The sequence below is a fragment of the Ambystoma mexicanum genome, chromosome 8 (assembly GCF_040938575.1).
Source record: "Ambystoma mexicanum isolate Mex_15411 chromosome 8, UKY_AmexF1_1, whole genome shotgun sequence".
Classification (NCBI taxonomy): Eukaryota; Metazoa; Chordata; class Amphibia; order Caudata; family Ambystomatidae; genus Ambystoma; species Ambystoma mexicanum.
The window spans coordinates 982,157,025-982,172,261 of record NC_090929.1 but is presented as its reverse complement, the minus strand read 5'-3'; the positions used below and the strand labels follow the sequence as shown (position 1 = coordinate 982,172,261).

The window sequence follows — 15,237 nt, the reverse complement described above, 5'->3', positions numbered from 1 at the left end:
GATCAATCATGCGAGATCAAATGACGTGATTACATCCGCTATACTTCCTTCTTTATTAACGCAAGTACTATGTTTCAGGGAGCTGACGGAGCTTCTTCAACAAGAACATCACCCCTAGTAGTTGATGCAGATCTCTGGGTGGTGACACTTCCAACGATGGAGCAAATCGAATCATATTTAGATATCCATTATTTATTTTAGACAACTGATCATTTGTGCAGGTCTATTTAGATGAGCCGTTGACGCCTGCAGAAAGTTTATGTTCTTTTAAACAAAATAGAAAACCATACTAATGCAATTACTGTGTTTCAGGGAGTTGCTGAAGCGTCATCTTCAATAATATCATCAATGGAAGTCTATGCGGAGCCCGAGGTATGGATCTTGACAGTTCAATCTAACTAGATCAACAATGCGTGAACTATTGTCGTTTGAATGTTCTACACAATGCGTTCATTCGTGTTTTGCTATTGAGATGTACGTATGGGTATTGGTCCCCAAGTACATTTTGTGTTTTCAATATTATTATACATACTAATGAAAGTTCTATGTTTCAGCGAGTCGATGGAGCCTCAGTGAGTGATGGATGTGCTTATCATGAAAGTATAGTCGTTGCAGCGCGAGAGGAAGTGGAGACATGCACACACGAGTCGGAGCAACAGCGTCCAGATGTTGAAGTTCGAGGAAAGAAAGTTTCAAAGAAAAGAAAGCAAAAGAAGGTTAGTGTCCTGTTCACTATATTATGTTGTCTTTCACTGTCAATAGTTCAATACTGTAAGTTGTGTTTAAACTGAACATCCCTTTTCTAATCTGTCCTCTAGTTGCGAGTGGGTGTAAGAACTAGATCTACACAGACAGTGAAGCGAACGAGAGATGTTGCTTGTCAAACCTTTTGGCAGGGACTTGAGACTGGAGATGCATCGTGCCAATGGGAAGAATATGAAGTGATTGACAACGGAGCTATACCACCACCAGCCATTGATAGTGAATGTCCTCCTGGTAGTTTGGATGCAGTCGTAGATCAATTCACAGAATCCACACCCGCAAAAAATAAGAGCGCGCGAAAGTTGAAGACATTGTTTTTTTCTCCCATCTCCGGACAAGGAACAGATGTTGCAATGGAAGAGAATGAAGTGGACGACAATGAAACACCATCAATATCACTCAGCATAGCGGAAGACGATATCAGAGATTGTACCTTTCATGCGAGTGACATGTCCTCAACGTTACAGGCCGAACCAGCTGGGATGCAGAGTGACAGTATAAGGAAAGAGGCCAAATTCATTGTTTTCGATAGCTGTTTGATGGATATTATTATGATGATGAAATGTGGGCATTGGGTTGGTGGGGAAGTATGTGGGGAGCCATTGATTAATGTGACTCGTGCAATTCGAGGCACTAACCTTAAAATACATGCCACCTGTACACAATATCATCCGTTCGCATGGTCTGCACAACCCATGCTGGGGCAACTGCCAGCAGGCAATCTACTTTGTGCAGCGGCCGCACTTTTTAGTGGTTCAAGTTTTCAAAAGTTAGAGTATTTCTTTCAGTTTGTGGGAATCCATTTCATTGCGAAAAGTCAGTTCTACAAATACCAAACCGATTATCTATTTCCAGCCATCAGCGAAGCTTGGAGAATGGAAAAAATGTCAATGGAAAGTACATTCGCGGGCAAACGCTTCAGGCTAGCCGGTGATGGACAGTGCGACAGTCCAGGATTTTCAGCCAAGTACTGCACCTACCACTTTCAGGACATGGAAAGTAAGAAAATTGTGAGTTCGGTGGTCGTGCAGGTGTCACAAAGTACATCCTCAGTGGCCATGGAGAAAGTTGGCTTTGTAGCATCATTGCAAGAACTACAATCGCGGGGAATGGTGATCGACCTGATAGCCACGGACAGACACGTTTCAATTGCCAAGACAATGAGAGAACAGTACAAAAATATAAATCACCAATTTGACGTTTGGCATCTTGCAAAATCAATCAATAAAAAATTGTCGGCTGCAGGAAAAAAAAAAGATATGCAAGGTATTTCACAGTGGTCCAAGTCAATCAGCAACCATCTTTGGTGGAGCTCAAAAACATGTGAAGGGTCGTTGGAAATTCTACTGGAAAAATGGCGGTCAGTAATGTTGCACTGTAGCAACGTACATCGATGGTCGACAAATGAGCATTTCCACAAATGTGAACATGGCCATTTGTCCACAGAGGAGGCACGGAAGAAGAAGTGGTTGATTCCTTCATCACCCACTCACAAGGCCATTGAAAAGATTGTATTTGATAAAACTATAACAAGAGATTTGAGGGGACTCACAGAATTCTGCCACACAGGAGATTTGGAGGTGTTCCACAATATGTGCCTAAAGTACAGGCCCAAAAGATTGCATTTTGGCATGGAAGGCATGATAAATCGGACTCTTCTAGCGGTCTTGGCACATAACCATAATGTTGGCCGTCAACAAAGTAGGACGACCGGAACTTTAGGGACGCTTCGCTACAATAAGGCCTTCACTAAAAGAAGTAAACAATGGGTGATCAAACCAGTGTTTGAGGATATGCAATATGAGTTTATTGAGAGACTTATCGTAGATGTCCTCGATAGGCACATACATGGAGTGGTGAACGAACCTATGCAGGGGACAACTGCATTGCCACCCAACATTGCCTCTGTTCCATGTCCACCTAAAGCAGAGCTCATTGAGAAATACACATCACGGTTTAAATGATTGTAATTCGATTGTCTGTTCTCTCGAGTCTCCTCATGTTGCAGGCCCATTGCAATTAAACCAAACAGTAATATAAATCATTTTTACAAAAATTATAGAATGTTTCCGTATTACAAACACATGGCCGACCCATAGGGACAATAAAAAAAAAGGCACGCAGACAAGATGCCCTTACACTAACTGGAGCTAACTAGAAATGTGTGCTCGCTCAAAGTGAAGGTCAGCTGCTTTGATGTTTTGCTCGGGTGGCGGAACGGCCCACGACCCAATATAAGGTTCTATTGTGATTTGACCTTGACAGGCCGGGACCATCCTGAAAGACTAAGAAAAGATAATGAATAAAATTTCAGAAACGAAACGATGAGCCACGTTCATTAGAAGAAGTAACGTCGGCAAAGAAGGAGTGGTGTTTCGGGTCTGCCCTACACAGAGACACAATGGAAAATGCAAATATAATGTAAGTAACTTTTGATGAGTTTATACCGCAATTTCATTACTATACAGTGGCTTTAAAGACGGGTTCAGTTGTACTTGTTCGTTCTATGTGGCATAGTGTTTTCTACCGCGCACTATCTGGAGGAGAAACATCTGCTTTTACTGAAGCACCTCAAAACCTTCCTCTTTGCTTCTGCTTTCTCTCTCCCTCTCCCCTGCTACAACTGGTCCACTGTCTGCGACCTCGGTCCTGGGCCCTTCCACTCTCCACCTGCACTGCCTCCCTGTCAACCCCTGCACTGGGGGACTGTCTCAGTATCCTACAGCCCCCCCTTCCCAGCACTTGTTCTGCACTTACCTTGCACTTGCCACCAGCTGGCCCTATTTATTTATTATTTTATGCTACTTACCTTGTACTCCACTCCCCCCCCCCTCCATGCCTCGCCACGCCTTTAAACACTTGTGTACACCCAGTAGCGCTGTCCTCGCTATGAAATGAATAATTTTAATAAGGATCTGATGGTGAGACTAATTTCATTTTTTATGTTTTTAGGTACATCATTCACTACTGTCTGTGTCACGAGTACCGGACACCGGCGGACGGCTTCTACAGCCGCCAGTTGCTTCTCCGCGTGAACAACGTTACCACCCTGACCATTTTATGGGACGATCGCCAAGTACAAGTATGCCCTTACGCGGTACTAACGGTTAGATGCAACATACCTACCGTTGTGGTGGCCTAGTGCCTCGTTGTTGTAACAGCCATGCGATTATCAGTGCGACAGAAGAGCTTATTTTTATCGTAAACCAACACCCTGTGTACTGCACACGAACATCGCTTCCCTCAAGACGAACTAATTTGGATCGAGAGCAAAGAAAAATGCAAATCGCTGAATATTCTCTAAACATTTGATGTCCAATAAACGTACTTTGCCAAATGTACAATCTTGCCGTTTGCTTTTAAACCACGGTTTCACATTCCGAATTGTGGTGCTGTATTGTGAGATGCTCTAAGACCCTGTGTACAGCAAAGGACCATCGCGTTCCTCAATACGAACTTTTTGGAACATGAGCAAATAAAAATGCAAATCGCTGAATATTCTCTAAACATTTGATGTCAAATAAATGTACTTTACCACATTTACAATCTTGCGGTTTGATTTCAAAGTACAGTTTCATATTCCGAATTGTGGTGCGCTGTATTGTGAGCTGATCTGTGTTGATTTCCGGGGTCTGTGTGGAGTCACGTAGAAGACGCCTGGGCGCGTTTGCCTACGCAGCTCAGTCACGTCACGGATAGAGGCGGGGAATATGAATGTTTTGATAAAGTCTGTTTCAGGGGCGGGGGATTTGATTTAGTGCCGCAAAGGCAGGTGAGCCAGGTCGATGCGGCGGAATGATAGGATTATCACAAAATGGAGGCTGATTTCGAGTGCGATAATGGGCGAAAAGTCGGGTAAGGTCCATAGGAAAGTTTCCTACGATCTACCGATTTATGCTTACAAACACATGGCCGACCCGTAGGGACAATAAAAAAAAAGTCCCGGAACTATCCTTTAATAGTTACTGAGTTTTTTTTAAATTAACAGCAATACACATTTCTTTGAAAATATGACTTTAGAATTTATAAACAGAACATTATCCTACTGGGCGAGGATCGTCCCTCTCTCAGATGACATCACAAAGCTTGCCATGTAATAAGGGTATCATCCAAAACAACAAAGGGAAATGGACCTCTTAAACTACAATCTAAGGATCAATGTAATGATCTGTATCCACTCAGTAACCTCCCTTAAACTCACAAGCTATGAAACCGCAACCTTGTCCACAAAGTAAACCTTATCTCCATTTACCAAAGACAGTAATGCTCACCTTCACGAAAAGGCATTGATTGCCATTTCCCCAAAAGGGAGAAGAAAGACCCTGTTTAAAAGACAAGAAAGTCCCCTATCAACCTCACCTCTAAATAGACCCTCTTCATAAGGAAGCCATTGCATCCATGTCTGGGAATGTCAACTGCTAAAGTTGCTTCTAAATTCTCTGGGGCTGCACAGACATCCTGCAACTCGCATCAATTAACCCAGCAAACCCTGGGCATTCTGCAAGTTTCCCAAAACAAAATAAAACAAGGTTGCTCTCATTCCCATTTGCACAAAGGCCTTTAGAAGTGGCTTTGATCCGCGCCTTCAGTTACTCACCTCTGAGAAATCTTGGAAGATGAAAACCCCCTTTTTCATTGATGTAAAGGTATCCCCTTTAGCTTTCAATTTCTCGAACATCTCCCCCTCCCTGCTCCACAACCCAGGTGAAAACAATGTTAAACACATTCTCTGTCCTCTTGTCCGGTCTCCTCTCTCTGGATGTCAGGTATTCACATTTAAAAATTCTGCATTATACTGTATCCTCTGGAATGTCCAGATTTTCATTCAGCCGGGTGTAGTAGAAGGCCCTCAGATCCATACACTTAACAGCCTCTGGAAATCCCACCAATACAGTTCTGCAGCCTTCTGGTAGTTCTCCGGCTGTTCAGCTTGACCACCTGGGCACCACTCGTCTTAATCAGGGAGGCATTTATGGCTCTCCGCTATTTCAGCTCAACTGCCTGTTCCAGAAATCAAATTTCACTAGCCACGTTTCAAAATGTCAACCCAATTTTCAAGTTTCAGAACTTCTACATTTAGTTTATCCAAGTTTGCATCTGTCTTAGAACGAAGCTGTCTTCTCAGTGTTACACAGCATTTCCAAGGTTGTCATGACTTTAAGAAGGTGAGGAGCCAGAAGAGACAGTCTCGGGTGATGCCCACTGAATTGATTTTTCACATTATGGGGCATAGAAATCAGAATTCCTGCCATCTTTAGTGGACTGTTGGAGTGCCATAATTAAGGTCTCCTTGCCCAAATACACAGCCAACAAGAACCAGCTTCCGGGGAGGCCCATGGCGGAGGGAGGGCACAAATGCCTCCAACACTTTTTTTTAATAAACCCTAATACTTTGTGCACTGACAGAGAAAAGGGTCTCCCTACAGATTCACTCAATCAAAGGCAAGTGGTGGGAAGCCTCTCATCTCCAGACTGATGGAAACATTTGCAATCTCACCTTTGTCATGTACGGTCCGTCAGAGGGTGAGATGGAAAAAGTGGAGCCTCTTCCCACCTCTATCACTGTTGAGGAGCCTGCACTCCATGGGGTTCCCCTACGTCTGCATGGACATCACATCTCTACTCAAAGAAGTGCCTTACTCCATTATGGCCGCTTTTGGACCGTTGACTCTGTGCAATGATTTCCCCCACTTTACCCTCTGAGGCTCACTATTGGCCCCCTACAGTGGGTTGATCTAGGGGCTGGTTGCCTACCAAAGCTAGCAGAATATCTCCTGCAAGTGCTCTGACTCCACGCCCCTCACAACATCGAGGGCAAGCAGGGTGTGGGAGTCCTGGGAGATCAACACAGGGCTGAGGCAGAATGTATCAGTGACCGCAAGACTTCCTGGGGCGCCGAAATGCCACATATCCCCAGCCTCATCACCATATCCTATTCAGCATAGTTTCCCTTATGCAGCTAACCAGAGTCCGAGGCTCAAAGTACAGGAGAAACCACAGCAAGTACACTCTTCTCTCAGGGCTTTACAGAGTGAGTAAGGAGGCCATTTATCTGCACCCTCCACCTGATCCGACGCTACCGGCTAAGCACTACAGATTTTTAGAACATAAACAAAGTGAACTGTTATTGAAGTGGCTAATAGTATTTTTCATTTATCATGATTTTCAGTCTACAGGCAATATCTAACTACTGAATTTGACTTGGTGTTTGATGTACCATCTTAAATGCCTCATTTATGTTGGCTACAGTGTTAAGGCACTGAATGTAGCTCTGGTGCTGGGGGTACATAACAAAAGAATTACCTTGCAGTGCATTTCTATGCCTGAACAGTATGTTTTATCGAATTTGTTCTATTGATGTTCCAATAAGGTTTTGGAAGAGGCAAAAAGGGATGCAGATCTACATCATGCAGCATGTAACGTTGTGAAGAAACCAGGAAATATATACTACTTGTACATGAGAACAAGTGGGCAGAGATATTTTTCAATCCTCTCACCAAAGGTATGTAAGGTTTTGCAGATTTCTTACAGAAAACTGCCCAAGTTGATTTGGTTTATCCTTATGTGTTGTATTGGTTACTATTTGTTATTTCTGATATATTTCCAGCACTTATAAGCAAAGAGACATAACAAGATCTCATCATTTAGCACAGACATAATTAGCTTATGATTGGTGGTCATATCATGATGCAGGTTTGTTTTCCACAATGACTTACCATTGAGTGAAATGATGATTTAAAACAACAAAATTCGTTTTATTGGGTTTTTCGAGATCTGGTTCACCACCGTCTAGTGTCCCCAGTCACCGAGATATTCAAGAGTTCCAATTTATTAATGTTGACCTCGAAGTCCGAGACTGCCCCAATCTTTGTATTTCCTCCATTGTTGCAGTTATTGATTCCATGGGGTTGGTCAGAGTCAGTATCCCATCGTCTGCAAAGAGTCTAAGAGGCTGGTGATATCCACTAGACTCAAGAAGACCTGCATTTTGAGCCCTCCCTTGGTGTGCTGCTACCTTGCTGGGCTGCAATCCCACAATACCCTGGGACCTCTAGCATTACGAGGTGCACAGTCTTCCTAAGTCCGAATCACACTGAAACTTGGACATCCAGAGACTTACGTTCAATCCTTGAAGTACCCTCACCAGAGTGCTGGAACATATTAGCGACGTGAATCCGACCAGCGATATTCAGTCTTCGCCTGGCTCCTGAAAAGGGTGCCAAAACCACTGAACTGCATCTAGCTACGAAGAAACCCTTGCCTGGAGTCTTCCCAGTTGATCCCTGCTTCGAATTCCCTTCCATTGTCCTGTCTTCAGTCTTCACAGCAAGGAATTCAGCTACTGGGTTTTTGGCTGCAGATCCTTAAGACTTCCAGCTGCAAACACCTCTTCTGTGCCTAGGAGTTGCATCGTCTAGTATTTTATACAGATATTAGCCCCTTAGATCCATCATAAGTTAAGAGGAATTTTTCAAACTGTATCGTCTTCCTGATCGCTGCCTCTTTGATTCCGGGATTCAGTACCCAATGCCGTATTTGCGCATACTTAAGCCTCTCCCCTTCCTTTACTGCGAATACCCTTTTGCATTCCTCAAATGAGAGTATTCCCCATCCCCCCCCCCGAAACATGTCCTGCAGCTTCCTATACCCTCCCTCTTGCCATTGTTTGAATGCTCCCTTCTCCAACCCAGGTTTAAATTCCCTGTTGTTGAATATAGGCGTAAAGGGGGACGGGAAGGTTGTAATGTTTCCGGTTCCCACCAATTTGTCCCAGTTGTCCGCTACTAATTTGATTATAGTTCTCTCATACACATGCCTCGGTCTATGCTGCTTCAGTAGCCACAGCACTTCTGGCAGCTTGTGAGGTACTCCTGTCCTATCCATTGCCACCCATTGCTTATTTTGCGTATTCTCCCCCTCTTGGAGCCATTCCCTAATTACTCTTAGCTACACGGCCTCGTAATACTGCTGGAAGTTTGGACGCGCCAGCCCTCCTTCCCGCTTTGGTGCCATCAATAGATGCCTAATGACCCTTGCTCTCCTTCCTGCCAAAAGAAACTCGTTAGTCAGAACCTTTTATTTCCCTAAAGAGGCTTGCTGGCACTGCCTGTGGAATCGTTTGGAAGAAATACAGCAGTTGCGGGAGCGTCACCATTTTAACTGTGGCTAGCCTTCCCACCTATGATACCCAAAGGTTCCTCCACTTATGAAAGTCCTGCTTAATGCCTTTCAGTAGTTGGGGATCATTAACTGCGTACCAGCCTGCCAGGATCGCCGTGATTCTTACTCCTAGATACCTAATTCCCCTCGCGCTTCACACAAAGGGGGTAGCTGCCCTCAGTGCCTCACGGTCCCCTACCCCCAGGGTCAGATTCAATAGTTCAGACTGGCCAATGTTGATCCTCAGGCCTGAGACCTCTCCAAATTCCTCCAGCAAGGCCCTGTCTGCCTTGATAGACTCCATTGTTGTTACCAGCGTGAGCAGCATATCATCAGCGAACACTGCTACCTTGTGCTGTCCCCCCCAATGGGATGCCCCGTATCCCGTCTGCCTCTCTTATTGCCTGTAAAAGGGGTTCTAAATATTGCGTAGAGCATTGGGGATAACGGGCATCCCTTTTTCATGCCTCTGCTCAGCCTAAAGGGTCTATATATGGCCCTATTCACTGCCACTCTCGTTGACGTTGCCTGATAGTTGGCATGGGCCATTTTCAGGAAATCCCCTCCCTCCACCGAGCCCCATTTTCTGCATTATCCAAAACAAAAAGGACCACTCCATGCGGTTGAATGCTTTTTCTGCGTCAAGTGACAAGAGGACAGCTGGAGTGTCCGTTTTTTGCACCTTCTCCAGTAGGTGAGCCACCCCCCTGATATTGTCCGCCGTTTGCCTGCCTCTTATGAAACCCACCTGGTCCGGATGGATCAAATCCGGGAGAAGGCCCTCCAGTCTGTTTGCCAAGATCTTTGTGTAGATCTTGGCATCTACGTTTATCAGTGCCTTGGGCCTGTAAGACGTTCTCTCCTCTGGATCCTTATTAGGTTTCAAGATGAGGGTTAGTCTGGCCTCCTCCATAGATGGGGTTATCCTGCCTGTGAGTTTGAATGTGTTGAAAAGGTATGTCTGGTGCGGGGTTGGTTTGGTTGCAAACGTTTTGTGAAAGGCCACTGTATAGCCGTCTGGGCCTGGGGCCTTATTCGATGGTAGGTTACCTATCACCCTCCTTTTTTCGTCCTTTGTGATCTCCCGGCTAAGGGTTTCCTGTGCCTCCCTCCCAATACTGCGCATAGTCACCCTTTCCAGGAATTTCGCCTGTAGGTGCGCCTGGGGGTTTTTCGATGTGTATAATGATTCGTAGAACTGTGCGAAAGTTTCCTGGATGTCCCCCGCCCTTGTGACCCGCTCTCCGGTTCCCGTTTTCAGGGCTGTGACCGCTTGTTTGCCTTTTTCACCCGCAGTAGGCATGCTAATAGCGCATCTGCCTTATTTGCTTTAGCGTAGTATTTTTGACGAACGGTGTGCAGTGCCCGTTTTGTTCGGAGGACCTCCAGTTGCCCCATTGCCCGTCTATACTCCCTCATGGAAGACCTAGTTGGGGTTGCTCCTGCCCGTTGCCTTGCCACCTCCACCTCAAGCTGTGCCTCCAGCGCCTCCAACTGCTTTTCCCACTGTGTCTTCGCCGTTATCAATTCCCCCCTGAGCGTAGCTTTGAATGCGTCTCATCTTATGTCTTCCCTCGTTTTCCCCCTCCTGTTGGACTCAAAGTAACCTTTGATTTTCCCTTCTATGTCCTCTCTAATTACTGGGTCCCTGATCAGGAACTTTGGGTATTTCCAACCCCATACACCTCTGTCCTTACGCCCTAAATTCATTTGGATGGATACAATCTTGTGGTCTGCCATTCCAATGGGACCCGTCTCCACATCCCGAATCTGCCCTACCAGGCCCGTTGAAACCCAGATGTAGTCGATTCTGGTTTGTGACCCATGAACTCCTGATAGAAAAGTATAGCCTTCCTCATCTCGCTTCAACTCCCGCCATACATCCCATATCCCTGCCCTTGCGATCCTGTTCCTCAATTCAGCTGACATCACTGCTCCCCCTCCCTTCCCTGCACCCCCTGAACCATCGCGCCCCCTGTCCCAAGCAATGTTGAGGTCTCCCATCATGATTATTTGGCCCCGTGCGTTGTCTTCCAGTACTTCCTAAAAGCGCCTCAGACACATCTCCTGGCCGGAGTTAGGCGCATACACTACTGCTATGGTATAGGGGAGGTCCTGGTGTGTCCCCTTAGCTATGACGTACCTACCTTCCTTGTCCCGTAGGACCACTATGATTCTGAAGTCCATAGTGTTTTTGATGGCTAAGGCCACTCCCCCCGTTTTATTCCTTCCTGAAGCATGCAAAATCTGGTCAAACCCCTGCAACTTTAGTCATCCCTGATCCTTATGCATGAGGTGCATTTCTTGCAGCCCCAGCACATCCGGCCCCTCTTTCCTCGTGAATTGTTCTAGCTTTTTCCTCTTTAGAGGAGAATTAAGCCCCCTAATGTTGTGAGTTAACCACTTGAATGGTTGTTGATTTGACTACGTCCCTTGCCTGCTGGTGACCCCCATTTTTCTCTCTCTGTAATACTCGCCCGAGCACTCTCTGGTCCATCCCTTCCCCTCTCCTTCCCCCTTTGTTGTCCCTGTCCGCCTCTCTACTTGAACCTGGAATGTCTTGACTAAAATTGGACTGCAGGGAGAGCATTTCCCAGTGGAAATCCCGATGCGATATCGGGGCCATTAGGTCTATCTCCTCCGGTGTGCTACGGCCCGTCGCCCCTTCCTGGGGTCCCCTGAGCGTCTCATTGGGTTCTCTGGTCGTCTACATAGTTGGCAAGGTTCTGGGGCGGCTCCTTGGGGGTGTGCACTTCTGTTCGCTTTGCCTTTGGCTTTATTCGACATGTTAGGGTGGGAATGACTTCGCTCCAGTGTTAGGAGTATCCTTTTAGCTTGATTTCCGCTCCCTGTCGCCTGTTATGCCGGGGACCTTTCTGCCTCAAAATGGGTCGCTCGATGGTATGCCTCTTCCTTCCTGCCGGTGCCCTCTAGGTAGATCCCTTTCTCCTGCACCCTCTTTGAGGCTAGGTGCTGCCCCCTTGTTGGGGCCCTCAGCCTCACCTTCCCTCCTGCTTTTACAGGCCTGCTCCCTTCCTGCTGCTCTGGGTCTCGCCTCCCTGGGTCCTCGTGGTGGCCTATCTGCTCCCACACTGCGTCTCCTTCGCCTCAGCTGGGGTCCCGGGTGGGGACAGGTAAGTCGCGTCCCAACGCCCTTTTCTCCTGCTTAATGCTTTAGCCCGGGGTTGGTTTCCACCCTTGCCAAGTCACGGGAGGTTGGCTTCCCTCTCCCGTTCGCCCTCACAATCCGTTTATTCGGGGGCAGCTCCAGACTTGGTCCCCCCTCCTCTTTCCATCCTGCAGGGGTGTCCCCAAAAGAGCTGTTGTTGTCCCGGGTGCTTACTGCCTGGCTCCTTGATTCCCTGCTGCCCCCCTGGGCCTTCCTTTGCTGGGGCTCCTCCACTCCGAGCCCTGCTGTTCTTGAGGTGTGCCTATCTCTGAATTTGCAGGCGTGCCTGCTTTGCTTAGGCTTCCCTAGGTAGCACAACAGTGTTCGGTCTCCCTCACTGGTGCCCCGGCCCCTCTGTGGCAGAGCCGTCAGCGAGTGGTGTCCGGGCCTGGGAGGGAAGGGGCTTGCCTGCTGCTTGAATCGTCGCTGTGCTCTTCGCAGTGGTATTACCGCGGTCCCTTGCCGTTTGGGCCGCAAATAGACTTTACTTGGTCCTCCTCACTGCGAGGGCCTCTCCTCCTGGCCCCTCGTTGTGTGATCCCATTCGGGCACGGTCTGTTGAAATCCCTAGGGGCTCCCTGCCTCCCCTTGGCTCTGGATTCTCCTTTCCCCGTTGGCTGGTGTGCTCTCCGGTCCCTCACCTGGTCAGTTTATAATGCAGGTGCCTGGCACACAGCGTCCTAATATCGGAGTCCCCTGGGCCTCGGCGCCGCTGCCTCTCACCTGGGTCCTCCCCTCCACCTCTCTGCTCTGCCTCTGCACGTCGTCCCCTTGAGCGGGCCGTTCCAGTCGCCGGGGAGCCTGCTGATGGTGCTCAGGCTCCTCTCCGCTCGTCCCTCTCCGCCGTGATGCTGCCCCTTCTAGTGTTCTGTCGGCGCCGACGTGCTCCTCAAGTCTCCTGATCCCTCTGCTCACTGCTCCGCGTTAAGCCCTGTTGACTGCCGGTGCCTCTTTTCTCTGCTTGTCTGGCTCGTCATAGTCTCTGATGGGTCTCCGCTTGCCCTCAGCTCGTTAGATCGCCCTCACTGACAAGATGCTGGACTCGACAGGGTGCGCCTCTTCGTGGCACGAACTCTCACGGGCCGCCATCCCGGGTCCCTCCATTGGGCTCCTCCTCCCTTGTGGCAGCGTCTCTCAGGGGCCAACTCTGCTTTTCCCAGGCTGTTACTTCGCCCGTCCGTGTCTCCGCTACTTTCATGAACCACTGATTACGTCCATTCTGGACTTCATGGTCCATGATGCACCGCGGTCTGCTTACCAGCCTTTACGCGTTACGTGCAACTTCCTACTAAACAGCCACGCCCCCGCGGCTCTGCGCATCTCAACGCTACTGCTTTGAGTAGTCAGACGTGTGTTGCCAGAGTCCGTTCGGCGCTTCCTTTCTAGTCCTTGTTCCCAATTCCCTGATTATATTTTCCCGTTCGTTCCCTTTCCTTACCCTCCTACTTCCGTGCTTCCTTCCTGGATCCTTTCTGTACTCGGTCCTACAATACTCCTGTACCTCCGAGTCAGGACATTGTTCCCTTCCTGGTTCCCGATCCTGGATGTTTGAACGTTACCCAGCACAGGACATTGCAAACCCCACGCTGGAATCCGAAGACTCGCACACGGGCCTATATAAATCCCGGACCGTACAAAAGAAGGAAGTCACTTCCAAGAAGGTTTCAAGTAAAGTAAAATGGGAGAGACTTGTGACAGCTGCCTTCTCCGCACTTTACGGGGTGAAACAGCTGAGGGGTGGTGGAACCGGTTTAAGTTGCTGGGGGGTAGCAGGAGCACAGCCGACATGTCTATCTGATGTCAGCGGCCATCTTGGAATTCCTACAATGGAACTTTAATATGAAACACACTTGTGTGAAAGCTACAAACTACAGAAAAAATATTAGAAAGCAGAAATAACTGAACTTTGGAAGACCAGGATACTTTATCTTGAACTGTGTTCTTTAACAAAACTAAATCATTGGGAAGGGGACCCTTCAGATTTGAGACATTTGCTGACGGGAGTACGGAGTCTCAAGGTTCCCTTTATTTCAACTGTGTTGCTTAGAGCGTGAGTTAGGGAACCCCGAGTATTCGTTAAGGCTATATTGCCTTAAGTCCAAGGAAAGTAATTTTGAGACTTTTTGGGGGAACAGTTTACACTTGGGGATGGGAGCTGTAAGGAAACGGCGAGCTGGACGAAGCTCAGAACTTTGTGTTGAACACTGTTTCTTTCGATGCTGATCTCTGTAAGGAAGGCATGGTATTAAACAATAAGACAGACACAAGTGTTCACAGTTCAAGGGCGTTTATTGAAATAATTCAATTGGGTTTTAAAAACGCCCATCTAAATCTTAAGCTGGGTGCAAGCTACGACCATCAAATAATAATATCGCCGTCCTAGTAAAGGCTGTCAAAATTAAAGGGCTTACATTAATAAACCTATCCTTACTTCTAAATACAAATAGTGTGGGAAACAATGTTATGCAAAAGAAGTGTTCAAGAAATTATATGTTAGGATATTCAAGCCGTTGGCTTCCCTTCCCCATGTTTTTAGCATGGGACAAGGTGGCACACTCGAGTTTAGCACACTCTCTGGCTTCTCTAGCACGAGGATGCAGTTCAAAACCTCAACATCAGGGCCTTCTGTGCCAAAGTCTCTTTGCCATTCAAAGTCTCTTATTTCAGAGGGCCTGATGCAACACGACAAACATTAAAGTTCCTTTCTTCTTAGGATTTCACATATACAACTTCTTGGGTGATTTTCTGTTCACCCCAGATCCTGCTCTGCCGGCACAGACCAACTTTAACACAAAACCTTCAACTGGTCTCCATCCGTCGGGCTCGGACCAAATTTATCTTCTTTTCCAAACTTTCTTTACTTCATCAAAAGCAAAGACTTTTGACTCTGCCTGGGATTTTGCCCGACTCATCGGAGGACCACTTCAGTTCACAATTACTTGTTCTCTTGTTGATATAAACTTTTTCTCACTTCTCAGCTGGATACTTTAGAGACCTTTGATTGAGCACCCACGCGGTGCCGGACCACTCTGTCAAACGTATTGTACCTTGCTTTTAAAGTTCAATCACTCATCAGCAGTTCAACTTTACTACTTGTGTCTGTTATCACACATGTTTTAACAATGTTCGTTCTGGCACTCGCCATA

At 47.2% G+C, this 15,237-nt stretch overlaps 1 protein-coding gene across 1 annotated transcript in view; it reads left to right on the top strand.

Moving 5' to 3' along the window:
* The window catches only part of C8H1orf50 (chromosome 8 C1orf50 homolog), a 165,607-nt gene that overhangs the window by 118,485 nt on the left and 31,885 nt on the right, over positions 1 to 15,237 (top strand). Inside the window, exon 4 of the mRNA XM_069610888.1 lies at positions 7,133 to 7,264. Within this exon, the coding sequence (XP_069466989.1) occupies positions 7,133 to 7,264 (132 nt within the window). The remainder of the gene's footprint in view (positions 1 to 7,132; positions 7,265 to 15,237) is intronic.